This window comes from Pezoporus wallicus, unplaced genomic scaffold, assembly GCF_028554395.1.
Source record: "Pezoporus wallicus isolate ANWC-B61680 ecotype Strahan unplaced genomic scaffold, APGP_CSIRO_Pwel_v1 contig_5418, whole genome shotgun sequence".
In the NCBI taxonomy this organism is placed as follows: domain Eukaryota; kingdom Metazoa; phylum Chordata; class Aves; order Psittaciformes; family Psittacidae; genus Pezoporus; species Pezoporus wallicus.
In genome coordinates, this window is record NW_026640709.1 from 3,050,740 (window position 1) to 3,072,215 (window position 21,476).

At 36.3% G+C, this 21,476-nt stretch overlaps 2 protein-coding genes across 2 annotated transcripts in view; one reads left to right on the top strand and one right to left on the bottom strand.

Moving 5' to 3' along the window:
• The window catches only part of CHRM5 (cholinergic receptor muscarinic 5), a 45,995-nt gene that overhangs the window by 11,121 nt on the left and 13,398 nt on the right, over window positions 1-21,476 (bottom strand). The gene's annotated exons all lie outside the window — the stretch shown is intronic.
• AVEN (apoptosis and caspase activation inhibitor) overlaps window positions 1-21,476 on the top strand; it is a 97,311-nt gene that overhangs the window by 5,708 nt on the left and 70,127 nt on the right. Inside the window, exon 2 of the mRNA XM_057420116.1 lies at window positions 15,808-15,988. Coding sequence (XP_057276099.1) covers window positions 15,808-15,988 — 181 coding nt within the window. The remainder of the gene's footprint in view (window positions 1-15,807; window positions 15,989-21,476) is intronic.

Below are 21,476 nucleotides of genomic sequence, written 5' to 3' on the forward strand. Positions count from 1 at the left end.
GGACTGTCATGTTTTGTAATAATCCCAGATTGTTTAGGGGAGAATGGTTTAATAATATTTTTCATTATTCCTTCATTTTATTTAACCAAATTCCTTGCTGATTTAACTTGAGACACTTTTACTGAGAGGTTACACAGGTGAATGTGCAGCATCATTGCTGTGTAACAGCATCATGTCTGACTTTTTTTTGTGACTTCCTTGGAAAGAGGCTTCTGCAGGTAGATTTAATAATACATCCTGCTGGGAAAACCTGTAAATCCACCAAAGTGTGTGAGAACCTTGCTTAAGGCCCTGTTTCTATTCCTGTTTCACCTTTCCCAGAGGATAACCATGCAGTTACAGACTGTACAGACTCTCTCTTTAGCCCTGGAATGGCCAGAATCTCTGTCTTCTACATAACAGTGATGATTCTGGGCCACAGTTCATCCTAGGCTACTGCTCTGACACTGGCATGTTGCGAGGTCTTGAGCTTTTTCTGATTGCCCGACAAACCAAGAGTTGTTTCTTTTCTTTTTTCTTTTCCTTCCCTCTCTCTCTCCCTCCCTTCCTCCTTTCTGTATTTTGTTTCAGGCTCTATTTCCTCAGACTGCTTTGCTGCCTTCAATAGCTTATTATGGTCCTGTTAGTTTGTAACAGCAGTTGGAATCCCAGAAGCTCAAATGATCCCAATCTCCTTATTTCTTTTCCTTCCACTTCACTCTAATTCTTAGCAAGGATGTTAAAGGATTATTTTCTCAAGAGTAAAGCTTCATTTGTAGAAGCAAAATTAAAAAATGAATTGTGCTAATGAGAAAAGATGGTTCTTTCAGGATTTTCAGCATGGCTCTTTGTTTCTTAGTTTGGGTTGTTGTCAAGGATGGGTTGTTTTTTTGGTGCAAATTTGCCTTGTGGGTTATACTCGAGTGTAGTACTTGTGGATTTAACGTGGTTTCCCTACTGATGGAACCACAGCTGAAGTTGTCCACTAATTGTCTAGACAGTTGAGCACTGCCTAGAGCTTGCCACTGCAAAATAGATGCAGAGCTCTCTGGCAGTTAGTGTTCCATATGCACCTAGGGCTGGCAATCGGTGCAAACTGTTGGAGGTGAGGATGTAATATGCACATAAAATCCTGGGGTTGTGTATCCCAGCAAGTACAACCCAGCCCTCCTTTACATTGTTGGTAATTTGAATGTGTTTGTACTTCCAGCAAGTTCTAAATTATTTCTTAGAGCTTCTTCACAGTAGAGTGAGCTGCAGGATCAGAGCATCATTTTGCATAGCTCTTGCATCTTATAACTATACTCTGACCAATAGCAAAATAAAATGACATTTTAACATCTTGTTTTTATAAGTATGGCATTTAGGGTATTGAGGAACTTGGACAGTTATTCTTAACTACTTTATCTCATGTTGCATGTTCAGTTTAGGGAAGCACATTCTTTAAAGCTCCCTGGAAAAATATCTTTCAGAGGGTTTTCCCTCTTCTGTCCATGGAAAAAAAGTTGGAGATTAATAAGTAACGGGTGTCTGCGGTTGGAGTGGTGATCTCTAAAATGTCTGTAGTAAGTTGCATTCAGATTTGGTACAAAAATAGCAAAGGGTTTTTGGTTGGGTTTATTTTTGAGTGAATGCAAACACTTTACCACCCTGGTGTAGTCATAAAATAATTTCATAAAGGTGATTTAAAAGTAGAACAACAGTACTGCTTCTTGAGCCTCTCAAGAGGCTGATAATAACAGAATAAACATGGAGCTACAGTACACAGTGGAACTTTTCATGGGCACTTGATAGGTTTACATTTGTATAGAATTATTTGGGCCTTGTTTAATAATAGGCTTTGTGCAGATGTTCTGTCTAGATAGGAGTAATGTTTCTTTCTTCAGCTGTAAATAGGTTTGAACACAAGAACTTGTCAGGATCTGGATTGTTTTTTTTCTGTTATTTCAGATTGATTTTCTGCAGCTGCAGTGATGATTTTCAGGGGGGAAACTTTGGTTACACTCTTTATCTACAAGTTACATACTATAGAGGACTGTAGTTCTCACCAGGTCATTGTCACATGACTAATCAATTTGAATTACTCATAAAGCATTTTAAAAATCAAGGGGAGAGAAATGTTTTTTGCAATTAGAGTTAGTAAGACATCTTGTAGAGCCATACTTTGCGAGTGTTGGAGCAGTAACAGTTTTATGTAAAAACTGCAAGAACAAGTTTTTTCCTTGTGTGCCTTATGAGATATTCTTCCCTTTAACTGAGTGTCATTCTTGTCATGCAAAAAACAAGTTTCAGAATAGGATGTCTCTCTTGGCTAATTCTATCTTTACCTAACCCAAAGTGATGAGTTCCAGTATTCAACATTTATGAAGCAGTCTTAGGATTTCATCCCTTTTTCAAAAATTCTCATCCTGTACAATAAAGACTAAAAGCTTTTGTTAACCTGTTCTCTGAGGTGCCCTTTCTTCAAATTAAGCTTCTCTTTAGCTTTGGTAGACTCTCTAAAGGTCACTAATAGAGCAGACTAGTGAAGAGGATTACTCTTTGCAGGAATATTTTTTTTCTTTTCATGAAAGAACCTCTGTCAAGGCTCTTCCTTAGTCTAAAGCAGGGCTGGAGTTGGAGAAGAAGCATTAGGTTTTTCCTTTTCCCCCTCAAGTTGGATAATCAAGTTATAGTAGAAACCTGAACTTGTACTGGAAGAGCCATGATGTTTAGGTGAGCAATAAGGAAATAAATTGTTCCTGTTAATGAGATGCAGTGCTTAAAAAAATCACTGGAGACTCACTATAAATTCATCAGTATGTAAATATGCCAATATAAGAAGAATATGAACGTACAGACATGTATGTCAGAGTGTCAGACTTCATCCCTATTAATACCTTTGAAGAAATAATTTTTAACTTGCTCTATTATGTGTGTCACTGTAGTGATGGAATAGATTTAACATCTGGCAATATTTAATCTTATTTATACCGTTGAAAAATCATGAAGTACAATGCACAGAAAATTAAATATTAAGATTTCTTTTTGTCTTTACATTTCATTAGGTATAGTACAGAAAAAATACATCATAAAAGCAAAAGGACTTGCAAATACCTCTACCTGGCTGTCAAATGTTTTTTACAAATGCTAGTTTTCTGTTGAACAGTTGGGGGGGGGGAACTCTTACTTAAATTATGTGAAACCATTAAAAAGGAAGTATAATGAGAAATGGTTTAATAATTTTCAGTGAGGCAGCAAAGCAGATTGATGACCTTTTCATTAAAAATTGCTTATTCTCTTGCTTTACTGTATTCTTTGTTAGCCATTAAAAATGTTGTTTATGATGAAGAAATAAAGTTCTTTGTGAAGCAATATATTTGAGCTTTTTCTCAAAATATATAGGAAAATCATCCTGGTGTCTGCCAGTTTACATTAGAAACAGGTTGTGCATAAGGTTAGAGAGCCATTACCACTGATGCTTTTTTGTAAAAAGGCAGTCAGCAGACACACAGCATGTTTTAGATACAGAGAGTACACAATGATAAGGTTTAGATCTGCAATGAGTAATGAAGTAAAGGATTTGAAGAATGTGAAGAAAAGGAAAAAGTTTAAACTTGGTTTGTTTTCTTCCCAGTTTCGAATACAGTCAAATTTTTTTCACTTATCTGAGAGGTGATACTTTTTGAACTGAACTTCCCTCAATTCCTATTTTTCAGTTCCTTTGTACTTCATGTAAAAACATCATACTGTCGTAGAGAGAGAGCAGGCATGAAAGAAATAATGATGTGAAATGTTCTGTTTGTTTTTTTCTTTCTTGTGTGTGCGTGTGTGCATGGTGGTTGGGCATCTGCCTGATGCATAGGCCATGAGCTTCTCCTGCCAGGAGTGTCTGATTACTGTACAAAGTAGTTCTGGCTGGGAAAACAGGAGAGATCACCCGTTTCAGACTATTTAGTCATTCATGGGATGTGTTAGGCATGACTTGAAATGTGTGCAGAGAAAGTAATTGAATTTATTTCCACTTTCTGGGTAAAACTGTAGTTCTGCAGTAGCTGAATAAACATGGATTGTATTTATTTGCACTGTCACTTTGAGATACTTTATTTTGACACTCTACTCTTACACCACAGTCTCCATCTACTCTTTGGTCATTTCAGGACAAACAGTTATTTTTGCTCAAGAAAATACTATATTTCTGTTAAAAGTGTACAGTGGTTATGAAGTTGTTAGAGGGTTTTGGTAAATTCTGTATTTCTGTTGCCTGCAGTGGGCAACTGCTTTGAGACCAAGTGCATGCCACACATTGGTGGTATAAAATTCTCCTTCAGGGCAGTGGGATGTCTCTACATCTTTTTTTTTTTTTTTTTTTTTTCTTTTTTAATGTGTGTTACGTTATTATTTTGATATATAGACAGGATTCCCAAACATGTTCATCATTGCTTCTCAAACTGTAGTATAGCAGTTGGAGGGAATACTGCTCTGGGAGCTATACTACTACTTATACCATCTCTGAGCTATATTACGAAAAGAGCTTGAAATGGGAGATGTGGTGTGTTGCTGCCTTTTGTTTTGGAGGAACATCATAGATACACATTATCTATCATACAGCATGCTTGTGGATTCAACACAAGCCTATCTCTTAGAGGCAAACCTGCCACAAATCAGATGTTTGGCAGTAGTTTGCTTCATTATAGAACAGCACTTTACATGGTGCCTGAGGGAACTCCGGCTGATAGTTCCTCCTTTTTGCTGACTTTGTGCTAGGAAGGGGGCTACTGACTCGTACTTGGAAAGTTGATAGTGGAGGGTTTGGGTTGCTGCTCTTTTTGCACCCTTTGTGTATACTGTCAGGGAAATCCTACCTTGATTATGATACAGGGATTGCAACCTCTAAATTTAAAAGTATATCCTTGATGCATTTCTTTTTTTTCTGACTTCCCCTTTCCTTCCATCACTGTGTTCACTGTCTGGTATGCATACATCTATGCAAATTGAAAGGAGAAAAACTGGGCTTCCTCACTGACCCGCCCATATGTTTCTTATGTCAATGAAAAGACAAGGAAAAAGAAAGGTCTCGGTGTCTCTTTATCAAGTGGCTAGTTACTATTTTCTGTGTCTTTTATGTTTTTCCATAAATAAATTAATTTTAGTATTGGTCTCAGAAATGCTGTTTAAAGCCCTGGTACTTGAGGATAGTATCTTTTTAATGTAGCGTTGTTGTAATATGTTGTTTTATCTAGTGTGACTAAATTATTTTTTTAATCGGTGTCATTCAGTCTATATATCCTGCTTGCTTGTTGCTTGATATGTGGTTTTGCATTTGTAGTTATACATTTTGCATGTTAGGCAATCTGCTTTATATCTGTATTATCTTTTATATAATTTATTGTTCCTTGATTTACTGTGTAGCTGTGTATTGGTCCTAAAAATCATCCCTTTTTGATCCCCCCTTTCTGAAAATATCATTAAATGAAGCTATTTGCAACTGAAGCTTTATTGCTTCATCATGTCCCGCTGTAAATGTCATAACACGACTTAATTTCAAAAATGCATGGTGGCTGGATCTGCCAGTTTGTTGATAGAAGGGTAGTAGAGATGTGAGGTTTTTCAGAAGCATGTGAAATTAGAATTAGGAAATGGAAGTATGCTAGTAATGAAAGATGAAAAACTTAGGGACTATGCCTTTGACAGTGTTGAAGACATAGTGAAAGGGAGGAAAAAGCAGAATGCTATCCTCTTTAGTCCTTTTTAGTATTTCAAATTAGTAGAGTGTCTTTATTTACAGCTTTAATTTTCATTATGTGACTATCTCTGTTTCACGTTCTGTTTCTATGTGATAATTGATCTGAAAAGCAACAGATATTAGGTGTTTTAATTAAAGTCAAGAGAAAGTTTCCTGCTGAATGAAACATCAATACCCACATCATTTTAGAAGTTCGCCTTGGTGACTATCTTAAAGTGGGTACTGAAAATGGTTGCAAATGTTATAAAGTTTAAGTTGAGAGATTCACCAATTGACATAAATATTTGTAGCAAGTATTTGTTTTACGAAAATATTTATTTTAAAAATATGTGAATTTGACAACACCTGTGTGTCCACGTGTATTATGTGTAGCAAGGATAGTACTGGAGAATCTACCAGTCTTTAATAGAAAAAGAAAACAAAATTGGCTTTAGAGAACAAGTTTAACATTGCAGGAGATTAAAGCCAAGGATATGTCTTAACCAATACACTTAGCCAGTCTAGAGGATAACTGCTGCCGGATATGAAAGAAGGACCTGCTTCCCAGATCCCATGTTTTATGGCATGCTTCCAGCCTATCTAACTGTAGTTGTCTCCTTCTGCTGTGAACTGATACAGGGAATTTAAGCTGGCAGAAGGTTAACAGTGGGAAAGAGAAGAAAACTATACATTATTTTTCTGCCTGTTTAGGTGTACAATTTCAAAGAATACTGTTCTGTTTGGTGTCTTTCAGAAGTTTTTCTTCTTTAATGCTGTGCCAATTGAAAATGTAACTGTGGGTGAATGTTAGCAGTTATTTTCATGTTATTTTTCTATGGATTTCAAAACGTCTTTTTCCTTATGTGCTTTCTTTCTTACAAAATAGGTGTATTTAAAGAAACCTATAAATATTTTTGAATGTAAAGGTAGGAAATAGTTATGTTGTTATTCAAATGTAAGCTAAGTTTTGGAGAACTCTTTGTTCTGAATATAGCACAGCTGAAATCCTTCAAATGCTTGTTTTTGAGCTTTTTTCTTTTTTTTTTTTTTTTCATTGTGGCAAAAAAGATGTTGTATTGAGAAACTTTGTCACGTATTTTTCTTTGCATGAGAAACCCTGAAGCTTCTTCAACATGTTGGTTTTGAACTTGGTAGAGAGTTGCTGGATTTGTGTTGGTTTTATTCTAAAACTGTGCGTGTGTAGGGGGTGTTAAATAAACATTAGGCTTGTCTCTGTAACTGAGGTGTTCTCTAAACGTTACTCTTTTGAGTAGATTTTGTTAAGTTTATGAAATAACCTTTGTGGATTAGAATCAAGATGCAAATTTTTCTCTATTCTCCAGATGGATGCTGCTTTTAGTGAGCTTTTTGCATAATTTGTCATACTTTTACTTCATCATTGATTTGGTTGCAAAAGTACAGAGCTTTTCAATGTGTATCAGTTTGTAACAGATCTGTTTAGTGAGAGAGGCTGTCTTACCCATTAACTTGTGAAGACTAGCAAAATAGCAATATTCTTCTGGGTTTGAACTGTTGGAGTTAATGTATACTCTCAATAAACTTTGATTCCTTGATGTTACAGAACTCTTCATGCTTTTCTTTACAAGTTGTTAATACAACTGCTTTTTCAATTTTAGAAGTGCTACAATAAAACAACAAAATAACACTAAGAATTAGGTATACTATTGGAGGCTTTCAAGCCCAGAATGGACAAAGCCCCAGCCTGCTTGGTCTGATTTCAGTTCCACTTTCGAGTAGGCTGTTGGACAAGATGACCTCTTGCAATTCCTTCTGGCTTGGACTGGTCTATAATATTTTGACATTAACACGTAAGAAATGAATCCATTTCCCAATACAGTCTCTAATGCAGCTCAGGATACTTATATTCAGGAACGGCAGATTTGTTAAGAACAGGTAACTTTCTATGGAAATTTTCCTTAACCTATCCAGGATGTTAAGTATAACTTGGTTTTAGAATATGACATACAACGTTCACATGTATGCAATATATAAATACTCTGACTTTGGCAAATGCAGCCTATACATAGGAACAATCAGTAATCTAACAGAAAAAGCTATAACCTTTGGCGCAGTATATTTACTTTGAAAGGTTTTATTGAAACTTGTTATTTCTGTCAAGACAGAGGCTCCTGTTTAGTCTTTGCACTCATTTTTTTGACTGAATATTTGTAAGAAGAACATTCAGCTTTTTTAAGTTGCTGATGATTTGAAAGTAATAGAGCTACCAGGTTTTGTATAGGTTCATGTGACCATTTCGTATAAATTGCTTGATGAGTTTGCATAGTTGCCAGTAAATTTCATATAATCATTTCCACTGAATTACGCAAAAAGTACAGTTGATTTTCTGTTGGTGGAAATGTATTGGCTTGGAAAGTTTGAAAAATCAGAAGTCTCTTTATCTATAGACAGCAGCTGGACAAGGTTCCTACAGGCTCTTTGCTTGCAGCACTGCTTAGCCTTGGGAAAGGGAGGCAAAGGACTGCTTCTGCAGTTAATGCAGCTTGATTCTCTGCCGAGTTTCCCAATTATTGCAGAATGAGTGCTGAATTTATAATGATACTGTTCTCACAACAAACCCCATCAGATATTCTTTAGTTTGGAGTTTTAATCTAACTGAATAGAGCTAAATTCTAGCTGATGGCTTTGTAGTGTGGAAAATCATGTACCTAATGAGCAAAGTCTTGAAATACGTAGTTTCTGAAGTAAGTACTCACTTGATGGGCTCTACCAAGTTCCTAAGTCTACTGCTAATGTTAGAGAATAGAGCTTTTGAGATTTTCTTCATGTGAACATACATTGCATGGTTATTAAGTTTATTTTATCTATGAGTGAAGTTTTCAAACTCAGTCATTAGAAGCTGCAGTACAAAACTTCAGAAGTGCATAGTAGAGGTTGGTTTATCCTGCCCCTGTAAGCCATCCATTTGAAAAACCATGGAACTAATCATGTGCTGGCAGGTTACAGAGGTATTTTTGAGCTAGCAGTGGGAAGTGAACATTAGAATTTATGGATTCTTTTATAGTTCTTTGAAAGGGATTTTTAATGCCATTTAGATCAGTAGTTATAAACAAAATAACCAAGCTGTTTGCCCTTCAGGGCCCCCCTTTTTTTTTATCCCCTGGCTCAGTGAGTCTAAGGAAAAGATTTATTTAGCTCCTAATAGAAGCTGCTATTCTCATTCAGTGAGGTGTATGTTTTTTATAAAATATGGCTATAGCTTGTGGAAGTATTAGTAATGATCTGTGAGAAAGATGAAGTGTGACTTGTAGCCTCCTGGCATTTGGGCTGAATACAAGGGCATTTGAGCTGAATGCAAAGGCATTTGAGCTGAATGCTGAATTTACTGAATGCAAAGAATATTTTTACAGCAGGGTTGTTTGGTCTTTTTTTGGTTTTGTTTCTCTCCCCCCCCCCCCCAGTTAAACACTAATGCGAAAACAGACTCTTTCATTTGAAGTTTTTAATCAGTTTCTATTATTTGCATCTCACAGATAGAATAAGCAGGAACTTTGCAGCAAAATAATTTGGATGACAAGGTTTCATTGTTATTGTGGTCAGACTTCTGAATACGATGTCTGTTGAAAGCAACGATGTATAGATAAGCTAACAGCTCACAGTTTTTGCCAAGTGTTGCTGAGCATTACAAACTTTTCTGCCTCTGAAAGAAACTATGGTCTCTTACGGTGTCACTGCATTAGGAACATCTTATTTTTCAGGCAAATTTACAAATCTTACCTTTTATTTACTTTTCTAAAGTCTGGAGTGAGAGTACTAAATAAGAACAGTTTGGGGGATTGTATTCTACTGTTACTTCATACTGACCTTTTTATTGTTCGAACTTTCTCTTTTTTCTCTCTATAGAAGTTTATCATCTACATTCCTAGGTAGACAGAATAATGTATTAACATGCTTCACGGTATTTTCCCAGATAGTTGTGTATGTATGTAACATGCTGACAAACATGTTTACCTTGTTAATTCACCATTGGTAATTTTGTTTGTCTGTTTTTAAAACTAAATTCCCATTTGTCTATGTCATCGTGAATTGTATTTCAAATTCTGTCATTGAATTGAAGCTGCCTCTCTAGGTAACTTCTATATTATTTCTGGTAGGTAAGGACATGTTGATTCTAAACACCTACAAACTTGCATTGGTATCAATAAAATTGCATTAGTACTTTATCTTTTGTAAAATAATAACATTAAGAAATGTGTTTAAAAATGCAGTTTGGCTTTCATTTGCCATAATTCTGAATATTTAGTTTGTTTTTCTTTAATATCCTATACAGTTTGTATTTTAGAGGGCCTATTTAAATTTCTACTGTGATAAATCAGGTAATGTATTCCTTTGTCAACTTTAGATTTAATGTTAATAAATCTAATTACTTCCAAGACAGAGAAGAGGGACATATATCTAGGGGTTGCTATTAGGTAAACGTGGAAAATCAGAAGAACTTTTTTGAAGATTATTATACTATATATAACTATCATAAGGTATAAGCCTATCAATCATGGTGATAGAGAAAATTAAGCTGTCAGGGGATTCTCCTGTACCTTTCTGGAATTAAGGTTAAAAAAAAAGCACATTTAATGATCACCATTACAAAAAAAGTCTTTTTGAGATTGTGTTGTATTCGTATTGTGCTAAGAAAATTGCTGGTGTAATCTCATTGCTCCTGTTTGATTACACCAGCGATGACTTTGAACCACGAAATTAAAAGCAGGTATGTCTTTCCAAGAGCAATTTAAGTCATTAAAGTAACTGTTATGTCTTTGACGTTTCCACTTATGTCTGCCTGAAGGAAACAGTAGTTAATATCAGCTGAGCTACCTTACTTATTGTCACTCGTACAAGTGTAGAGACTTTTACTCTGCAAAACAATTCAAAGATATCACGAACTGTTTTGCTTCTTAGTTATATGTGGTTTTCTGACCCCATGACTTACAAATTCCATCTGTGAGATTTTGACTGTAACAGATGTTGCTCAGATTGGGTTGGGGAGGAGAGGAGAAATTGTCTCTGCACAGACACCTTACTATTGTAAACACAAATGAGGAAAAGCTATATGCCCATCCATGATGCAGCTGATAATTTAGGTCAGCTTCAACCCATAGAATATTTTTGTTTTGTCTTGCTAGTCTTTTCCCCTGATGAGAAGAGAAATTGGGATTGAGACAGGTGAGACTGAATGTCATTGCACTTGGCCACAGCTTTACAGCAGTTTCTAAGGGAGGATGGAATCAAGGTAGAAATTTACTCAAGGAATTGGTGTGTGCTGTTGCTGTTTGGGAGAGCAGCAAATTTAGGGATTAGACAATGGTTATCACTGCCTATGAACATGGAGGCGTATATGCATAGCAGTGGAATATGTCTGGTGTATTGCAGGTAAGTGTCCCTAATAAAGAATGGAGAGAAGATTAAGAAAATATGTATGTTTTTGAGAGGTGTAACATTCAAAACAGTAATACAGGAGTTACAGTAACAAAGGGGAAAAATAGCACTCAATCAATATAATTGTAAAGGGTTTCTAAAGAGAAAATGAGAAGGTTATTGTGTATCTTTGTGAAGAAGGTGAATAGGAGAAATAGCTGTGCTCTTTGTAACAGATTACAAAAAAGCTCAAACTGTGTTTTCATGTATTTCATAAAGTTACATTTTTGGAAAGAGAACTGGGAGAAATACTACAAAATAAATAAAATGGAAATCTAATAATGCATGATATACATAGTGGGGAAGGGCGGTTGGCCCAAAGAAAGGCAAGCTGAAAATAGTTGTTTTCCGTGTTCCTCCCACTCACAGTAGGGTATTCCAAGTACTGACAAAGACTGAATGTTTTAAACTTTTATTACAGAGTTAATAGAACTGAACAGGAAGATGGCTATAAGTCTTAACTCCTGTGGGTTCTTAAGGGTAATACATACAGGTTTAGAAAGTCTTAATGGAAACTCTGACTTTTAATGCACTTCTTGGTTTGTTTTTTTTTTTTAGAGGACTGTGAGCTCAACAGGCCTTGTTGAGTGTTTGAACACATGCTTAACATGCTAGGACTGACTGCCCTTACAGTGAAGAGTGATTGAGTAATTGAAGCAGGGTGGAAGAGGTCACTGTTGCACTTTCTCCATTGTGTACTTCAGCATTGGTTTGATCTGAAACCACTCTGGGTTCCAGTGAAGTGCAGAAGAATGACGCCAGGGGAAATTATCTTCTCAGAACAATGTTTACTTCATTTTGACACCTTCATTCCTGAACCATGTGCATCAACATGTTCTTGTCTGTGAGAAAAGTCAAACAGAAAGCCTGCTTGCCATTTTTTTTCAACCCTGTATACAAAACTAGTGCATAAAGGAAAGTGTACTGAAGTATCCTTTTGCTGTAGTAGAGCTTGTAGATTGTGGTCATGTGCGCTATGCATTTTGCTTGTCTTCAGAAGGAAAGTGGAGTCATAGGCTCTGGTAAAGGATGAAAATCCATTTCTTGGTGGAAGGTCCCACATCGTAAAAGTTTCTCTGCAGGAGAGCTTGGCTCTTTAACTGTTCTTTGAAGGGCTTCAGTGAACTTAGTGTTTATGCAGAACACTGTGTATATATTTGTTTCTGATATGCAAAACAATCTGAAGGTTTCCTGGTTTTGTTCAACTGGGCTTTTGCATACTTTTTCCATTCTCAAAATTTCAATGAAATGTGCAAATGGTAATGCATGTAATACCATCTGAAATAGAGGCACAGCAGATAAATGTTATACCTCCTGTGGCAGAAAGTGTTTTTCTCCTTACCTGAGTAATATTGTTTAAAGGTTATATTTGAATTGGCTTCTAGAATTTGTTTCAGCTTGTATCACATGTTATTTGAGGATGGGGTGGGAGGGAAAACTTTTATTTCATTACACATAGGGCAGATGTTTGCTCTGTACTGATTAAGCGTCATTTTCAGTAAAGTATGAATACAGTGGTATCAGCATATAGACTAGCTGAATAGGCAGCTAAGAGGAAAGTAATAAATATTTATATTTATGTGTTTCTGAGATTGCCACTTTAGATGGTAGCTGTCTTGTGAAATGGTAGAAGCTTATTTTCTGAAGCATCATCCATCAGTGTTCTAATGTATTTGATTATATTAATGGTGAAGACACATCTTTAAGTTGTTTGTATGTTGAATATTCAAATGTGTTTATTTTCAGTTTTATCTTGTAGCATGGCAGTGCGTCATGTAAAATTTTCCATTAAATATTTACTGGAAATGTACGCAGGTCAAAAGTAAACCTCAGCGCAGTATTTGGGGAGCCAGGCTGCACAACTACTGTTAATCCTCCTGAGACTTTGGGGTTTATTTCCTGAAGTTCAAGTTAGCAGTTTTACTTCTAAGAAATGAAATTTCCTTGAAGTGTGCTGTGCATTGCTAATAACAGAATCTGAAAAAGAATTTAGTGCAGTGTAAGAGAAAATGTTTGAATCTGTATTTGTTTACTGGAAGCTTGTTAAAATAAGAAGGTGATAGTCCTATTTTGTTTATGTTGACAGCTGAAAGGAGTGAATCCTTTAAACAGGTCTGTAGTAAGTAATTACATATAATGTCGTAGTTGCCTAAGGTAATTCTGGTCTTAAAAAAGTTCCAAACCCCAAAGTACAACACAGATATATCTGTGTGGCACTATTCTTGCTTTGACTTGTGAATTGTATCAGCTCCTTTGGAATTTCACTAGGTTTGCTGGATTATAGAAAATCTTTCAATTTATAGGAGAAGAACAGAAGAGAAATAAGTTGTTTCTTTTCTTGCTGTAAGCAGATTTGGCTCTGTGGAAACTGGAAGCTCTGGATCAATCCCCAGAGCATTATGACTTCATCCCCTTGCTCATGCAACAACCGTATGTCCACAACAACCACTTTAGTGCATTTATCTGATGAATAGAAATAAAAGAGAATTTACTTAAAAATTGCACAGAACCAGTGAGAATGCTCAGAATATTTTACTTCTTGTCAGCTGTTTGACAATTGGGAGTATATTTTTATAATCATGACAGCTTTTAATCTGTGTTTAAGGGTTTTGATGATTTTAACCAGATATCTCAAATGGTGGTGAAAGAAGCTTGTGGTGGATTGTTTTTCATGTGAAGTCATTATTTGAATTCTGATTTTGCTACCATATGATATGCTGGGAAGTCAGTTTTAGTTTTTAAGACATCAAACAAGAGAGAATCTAAAATCTCAGAACTGTGTTTGAAGATGCTTTTCAGTGGACGTTTGTTTAAAAGCTGTGAAATAGGCTTCCTTGCTATTTTTGGCAATTTTAAATGTATTTTCAGAACTAAGAACTAACAATGGTCTGTTGTCCAAAAAATGCTACTTACAGCTTTTTTGTCTGTATCTTGCTGTCTTTTTATGATAAATATAAATGTAGTATTTGGTGTGCAATAGGGGCTTATTTGGCACTGACAGAAGTTTTTCTGTTGTATAATCAGACACTAAAGGAACATGAAAATCTCAGCTTGTCCTTGTGTAGCTGAGCCACAGTGTAGCTGAGTTTCGTATGGAGTAGTTAAGCCTTCTTCATGATGGATTTCTAAAATCAGTCTAAAGCATGTGTTTCATTGTTCTTTGTCCTTTCTTTATCTATTAAAGTAACTCACTGATAATAAAACAAGTTAATGAAGTGATGGTGATTTGCTCCTGATAGCTTTGTGCAATTGTTTTTACCAGGTGATCCAATGTTGTACCAGTATGTAAGTCCGCAATATGTGCTTAAAATAACCCTAATGTAGTTTTAGAAATGTGGTAACTGCTAGAGGTTTTAGTAATCTTTTTGCACAAGACATAGCTTTTTACTTTAAGGACTTTTAAAAAATACAAATAATTGCTCTTCACATTTATTTCAGGATTACATTTAGTTTCCTGAAAGTCAATGTCTGATGGTGAGCTGTAAAGGTGTTTTGGCTTGTGGGTGTAGAATGGCTTACTCTAAAGTAGTTTGCTTTTTAAATTATTTTGTACTGAATGCAGATGGCTGTAAGCTTTACAGCAATGCAGATAAACTTGAATTTTATTGCCCTAGTCATGAAGAACATACTTATTATTGGGAGATCGAAATTTAAGCGTATAGCAGCAGCACACTGTGGTTTGTGAAGAAAGGTGGAGTAAAGGAGAGAAGAGAGTCTGAAGCTGTCAACAGGGATGTCTGGAAGCAGGCACAGTGGGAATCTCTTCTTTCTTGACTCCTTTACTCCACTTCTTCAGAGCTTTAGATTTCTGCAGAATGTATCTTGTACAGAACTTTCCTAGGTGCTCTCAGTTCTCCTCTTGCCTGGGGAGTGCTCCTTCCTCCAAGAAGTCTTTCTGTTTGTGAACTGGTAGTCATTCCAGCTGAACTCCAGGCTTTGGGAGAGCTCTGTTGATATAGAGGATTCAAGGGATGGGAGAGTTTTCCATGGCTGTTACGTACTTGTGGCAAATGTCTGTTTTGCTTGCATCTTTGTGATGAGTTCTCTTGTTGACCCTAGAGCTTATTAAGGGCTTGGGCTAGTAGACTGCCAGCAGTCTATTTAATTTTTCCATATGTATTTCCATAAAACTGCTTTCGTGATGGAAATTAATTTGACTAATGATTCAATATTACTTAGGACCCTGTAGTTAGTTGTAGTGGAAATTCTGACATAGATCACCCTTTTCCAGATGTTTTTCTGCAGAATTATGTTATCTTCTTATTCTGCTCTACAAACATCAGTTATTTCAGTTGTCACCTGTATCACTGCAACACTTGGACAGAGATACTGTAATTAAATTCTTAGATCTACTCCCTGCACATTGCTCTCAGGTTCAGGAGACAAGCTGCTCATTAAGGGCTTCCGGAATAGCAGAGAAACGAGTGAACTAGCAACAGTGTCACTGTTAGACCCCTGTGAGAACTGAAGCTTCATTAGGTGTTTTTAATTACACTGTTGAGGAGCTACATCAGGAAGATGGTAGCACCTGATCTAAAATTTTGGTGGGGATGCAGGCCAGTTTGTCTTTCTGGGTTTTAATTCTGTGGTGGTTGTTTGTATGAATGACTATTTAAATACAGAACAAAATGCTTTGGAGTTGCAGTGGCTTAACTGCCGTTTACATGTTACAGGTAGAGGAGGATGATGGTACTGAATCACAAGAGGAAGAAGAGAAGGAAGAACTGAAAAGCTATTCAAGAAGAAAAATCGTTTCCAACTGGAGCCGCTATGAGGATATAGAAAAAGAGGGACAGAATGAACATGGGGAAACCCAGAGAGGAACAGACTTCAGTGTTCTGCTTAGCTCAGCAGGTAGATATTTTGTACTCTATAGGTTACTACTGTTCTGGCTGTTGTCTGATGATAAAACAGGACCCTAGAATACCAGTCCTATCTGCCTCAGTAAGTCTGCTATTGATATATCTGTGAGTGCTCTAAGTCTCCATGTGAGCAGCTTTATAGCATACAGACTGCACGATGCTGTGGCAGATGGGGAATAAGAGAGGGCTGCTGCATTTATAGCTTCCTAGTGAAGCTAACGTATGGGTCTGAGTGTGTGCAGCATCCAGTTACTTTGGGCTTATTGACAATGAATTTCTTACTGATCTTGGTCATGTTGTTGCTTTCTGGAAAAGGTTGCTAGTATGGCTGAACAGCAAAGCAGTCGAGGTGCTTGCTGTTGTTTGACACATTTGTAATCATCATTGCACAAATGTGTGCATGAGTAGCAAAAGTTACTGTCCTTGAAAATACAGATAAGTTTTTTTCCCCCTCTTTAAAGGAGATCATAAAAGGAGTTGGTTGAGGCATAGGCTGTAGTTATTTTTTATCTATATGTGAATAGTATGGGTAGTTGCACAAAAACCAGCTACCTACAATTATTTTAGAAGCTCTTGATATGGCATTGAGTTGGAATACCATGTAGTAAAAAGCTGCAAACAATGTATTGTAGGAGGTTTTTTTGAGCAACTTGGAAACTCTGAAATCTGAGTAATCGGATTTTTCAGCCACAGCTTGGTGGGCTGTAGCTAGAAATTATCTATGGTAAAGAAACAAGGCCCAGACCTTTCTTTTTCTGTGCCAGAATCCATTTCTAAAGTTTTACATGAACATTGCAGAATTTAGCCTAAATTGAAAGTTTTAATCATAGAATCATGAGGTATATATTGACTTTTCTGGATTGTTAAGAGTTGAGATGTCTGGTATGGTTCTCAGAGCTGGACAGGTAACATAGCCTGGAAGCAAAGTAGATAATCACAGCTGAAAATTTTTTAAATCAGAAGATCTACCCTGAGCTGCACGTTGCTATGGTGTAGCTTGTTAGAACAAACTTTAGTATCTCTAATTTTATACTTAGCCTTCAAAATCTCTTTAAAATGTTCTGATGATTAGTACTTTTGAAATGAGTATATAAGGAAATACTGCGTATTTCTACTAGTTTGTATTTTTGCTAAGTTATACTCCAATACAGTTATTACCAACCCAGTTATTTTACTCTGTAGATTCTCTGGGTGCCTACAATTAAAATAATGTTAGTTAGTATTCTTACTAGTTATTAATTCTGAATCTTTCATTTAAAGAGTGCTTTATTTTAGGATATATTGTGACTCTTCTTGACATCAAAATAAATTGAGAAGAAACAGCAACTAAATAAAGTTCTTTCTTTAAGAGGAAGAAAAAAGTACCTTCTAAACAATAATGCCAATTTCTTTTTGGAGTCACGTAAAGCAGCGTGTGTTGGGGGTGTATGCATTATTTCTTTGGCTTATGTGCAAAAACAGAATTCAGTCATCTTTAGTGGTCTGAGAAAGAGGTTGCCATCTATGCTTTATTTGATAATTTTGATTTCTGTTAGCATATTGCTGAAATTGCACACTGGATCCAATTCAATTGCAACAAGCAGTTAGGCGAGTACTGGAGGGGGAATGGAGTTACAGTGCCATTTTTAATGAATTCAAAAGCTTAGAAAGTTCTTGCAATTTACTGTTAATACGCAACAATGTAATTAATGCAGCCAGTTAAGACTCCTTTGGCAAAAGCTCAGATAAAAATAAGGTTATCCCATGTAACTTTTAAGTTCCATAATACTGAAAGCAGGGTCTTAAAGAGAGTGCTGTCCTTCAAAATGCAACTTGGATTTATTCCCAGAAAATATTCTGTTAATTGAATGAGATAGCGTAGAAAAAAATAGTTTGAAATAATATAGTAATAAATTCCTGATGCCTAAGAAACTAAAATGCCAAGCTTGGTTTTGTTTAATATTTTGTAAATGTGCTTCTGCGTGTTATTTTATAGTTAATATTAACAAAAAAAAGGCAAAATGAGAACACTAATATACTGTCATATGTGTGCCATGTTGATAATTAGCAGGATTGGAGCTTTTAAATCTAGTGCATAAACATTACTGTTTGAATTAAGAAAGTGACAGAGTTAGGGCTTTATCTGTAGTAAAGTGGGATATTTTTTTTTTTTGAGAAGGAGAGGAAGAGGTTTGCAGACATTTGCAGAGGATGATAAGTCTTAGGGTATTTTATCTTTTTTTATAACTTCTGAAGACACACTTTTTTTGTTGGTTGTGGTTTTTTTTTTTTTTTTCCCTAGGCTTCTCACTGCCTCAAGCTAGTCTCTAGTGCAGCACTGATTCTGTCTTTTCAATCAAATATTTAGGCCTGACTAGTTCCAGACTCCCTTAGACTGCACCTCATCTCTCTGTTGTCAGCCTTTGCTTGCCTGCTACTTCTTCTCACTCACCCTTGCTTCTGTTGATTTTTCTTCTTGTCTGTTTTTGATTGCTGGTGGTGGGTCTTTTCTCAGACTTTTCTTTTGAGTCATTTCTCTTCCACATATATTCACTAAAATGGAGCTATATTTTTCCCTCGCAGTATCTGGTCCTGGTGGTCTCCTAATCCCCATTTCTGAGTTGTTCTGCCTGGGATTGCTTATTTGGCCTAATTTTTCTCTCATTGACTATCACATCTTCTTACATTCCTCTTAGTTTTTTTGCCTTGTCTAGTCCATCCCAGTTTATTCTTTCAAGCTTCAATTTCTAATCTCTACTACAAGCTGTTTCCTCCATCTTCACTCCACACACTCTGTCGGTGTACGTTAAATCCTACTCAGTTACCCAACGTGAAATGAGAAGCCACTGTTTTTAACTGTTGTATGGGTATTGGCATAGTTGAGGTTGAAGAAATACGCATGTGACACTTTGTTGTGTGTTGTACCTAATGCTTCTTAAATGTAGACTTCGCTTACAGTAAAAATCTGGCTCTTCACTCATAACCAGATGTTAGAGGAGACTGACTTCAATTGCCTTGCCCGTGGAGATGACATAAAGATCACTGAGGATAGACTGTTTAGTGATTGGTTGTTAAGCTCCAGCAGATCTTGCCAAAAAATACATACAAACTTGGGTTTCTAGAAGTGTGTAGCTTGGCTAAATTGGGTCAGATTTTTCACAAAATGAGCAAAATGTACCTTTCTGCTACAAAACCATTGTCCAGCCTGATTTCAAGTTACTGATTCAGGGCAGGAGAGTGGTTACAGTGTTTCAAGGCCTTTGTTTTCAGGTCCTTTTGTGGTACAAAAATGTTCCAGCCATTCCCTGACCTTTTTTTTAAAAGGTGGTGGTGAGGGGAGGGTGAGAAAAAGTCTACCTGAAGCAGACAGTTGACATGGAAGATTTCAGACTGAATAGTTAAAAAGTGGCTGAAAATAGTCTTAAGTAAAGACTGCTAGGTGGCTTTGACTGCTGATGTCACTAACCTGACAGAGCTTCTTTGCTAGGGCTTACTATATTTGTGTGTAAAGCAGTATGATAACTTTTTTTTAAAGTCTATTTGTTTCCTTTTTACCACTTTCTATTTTTTTCTGTAATTAACCTTGAATATAGCAAAGCAAACTTTTCTGTATTGCTTTTGGTGTCTAGCTGATGTAAAGTGCAAGTCCATTGTGAAGCCTTTGGGGAATATGTCTTGAATCAATTTAGTGAAAATGCTGTTGAAGCATAAAGAGCAAGAGAAGTGGAAGTGATAGGATAACATAACTTTGCTAGAAGAATCTTGCCATGTTTGAAGAGCTGTCCTCATTTTTTGACTGCTGAGGGTTAAACATCCCAAAATAGATTTCAGTTCTTCGTTAGGTTTTTGGCTGTGAATAGATGCTTTAGGTTTAAAAATATGCTTTTAAAATCTCTGTATAGACCTGATCAGAATGTATACAGGGACTGGATCACTTTCCTTTAAACACTAGCAGCCAAAAGCTGCCAACATATGTGCCTCTGTAGCAGTGTGCTGAGTTGCAGGATGTGATGATTATCAAGATGAAAAAAATATAATTTTGGACATTTATTTTTTTTTTCCATTTGGTCTTTTGGCCATGGCTGAATAATTCTGATGGTCTTAAAGGTTAAGAAAGAACTGCTGTGTAGTTCAAACAGAACTGGCAGAATAGTTTTGGTATTGTGAGAATTCGCATAATTTCTGTAGGTACCTAGAACTCAAGTACAGTAGAGAGTATGGAACAAAAATCAAAAGAGCAATCACTTTAGCATAATAGTAATGAATGGTAAATACAGGATTACTTTCTGTTCCCTAAAACTGTTTTGCTTTTTTAACCTATTGCTTTGGGGCCTGTGTTTAATTTTGATGCGTCTTTTGCAATATATTGCTGCATTTTTGTCATTTTCATGGGTGATACATACATGAGAATTAACAGTGTACAGAAAGACTATTGGCTGTCTTGGAGAAGCTGAGCAGGTAAACTAGTGGAGCAAGGCTTGTGTTAAAAATGGGTGTTCCTTCAACTTTTCTATCTGTAGTATATACTGACAGAGATTTGGAGGGAAAAGAGTGATGACTGGATGAGTTTTCTTATTTCTGACGCCAATTTTATTCAAAGAAAAACAATTGCAATGGCAGGGTGCAGTTTGGGTGCTAAAAACCAATCCTTTCAGTTTTAGAATTCTAGAGAATAGCTGAAAATCTGTTTCCTTTACAGAACTGCCTAACTTGCTGTTGATTTGGATTACTGTATATATCAGGGATCCCATTTACCAGTCTTTTACTTTTCATTTTGTATGTCTGTTCTGTGAAATTATTTATGACCATAGGTCTCAACAGAACTCTCTTTTTGTAACTCTGTTTTTTGAACCACTGAGATACCTAGACTATCTAGAATTGTTGGTTATCAACTCTGAATACATTCTTACTCTGTGCAACTGAGAAGTAATTTTTCATTATCCTTTGCATGTCTTTATGACTATGTGTGGATTGGATTTGTTTTCAACTAGTGTATCTTACTTGGTCAGAAATTCAACAGATGCAGAAATTCATGTCTTTGTTGTTCATCAGGTAACATAAGCTTTGTGATAATAGGGCACTTGAACATTCCTAGCATATGTGCTCCTGAAATAAGCAGTTAAGGCTGTGTCCTTTACATGCATCTTTTCTCATGTTCTGCTTTTTTTTTGCTACCTCATTCCATAAACATTCTCTGAGCTTTCCTGACATGCTCTCCTCTGCTGTTTCTCCTTCTAGCCCCATTCTAGCACATCAGAACTTCCTTCTTTATGGTCACGTGGTAGTAGATACTGTTTCCCATCCATGGAGGCTCTTTATCCAAATGGTCTCATTTCCACTTGCAGACGTTTTAGTTGTGACAGTTATTCCCTGGGCAGTCTGTAGCTTTGGACTTGTTCATAGACCTGAGAGATACTATATATATAGTTTATATACCTGTAGGTATCTGAAAAGAATAAAAATGTAACCTTTCCCCTCCTCTCAATCCCCTCCCAAGCCAA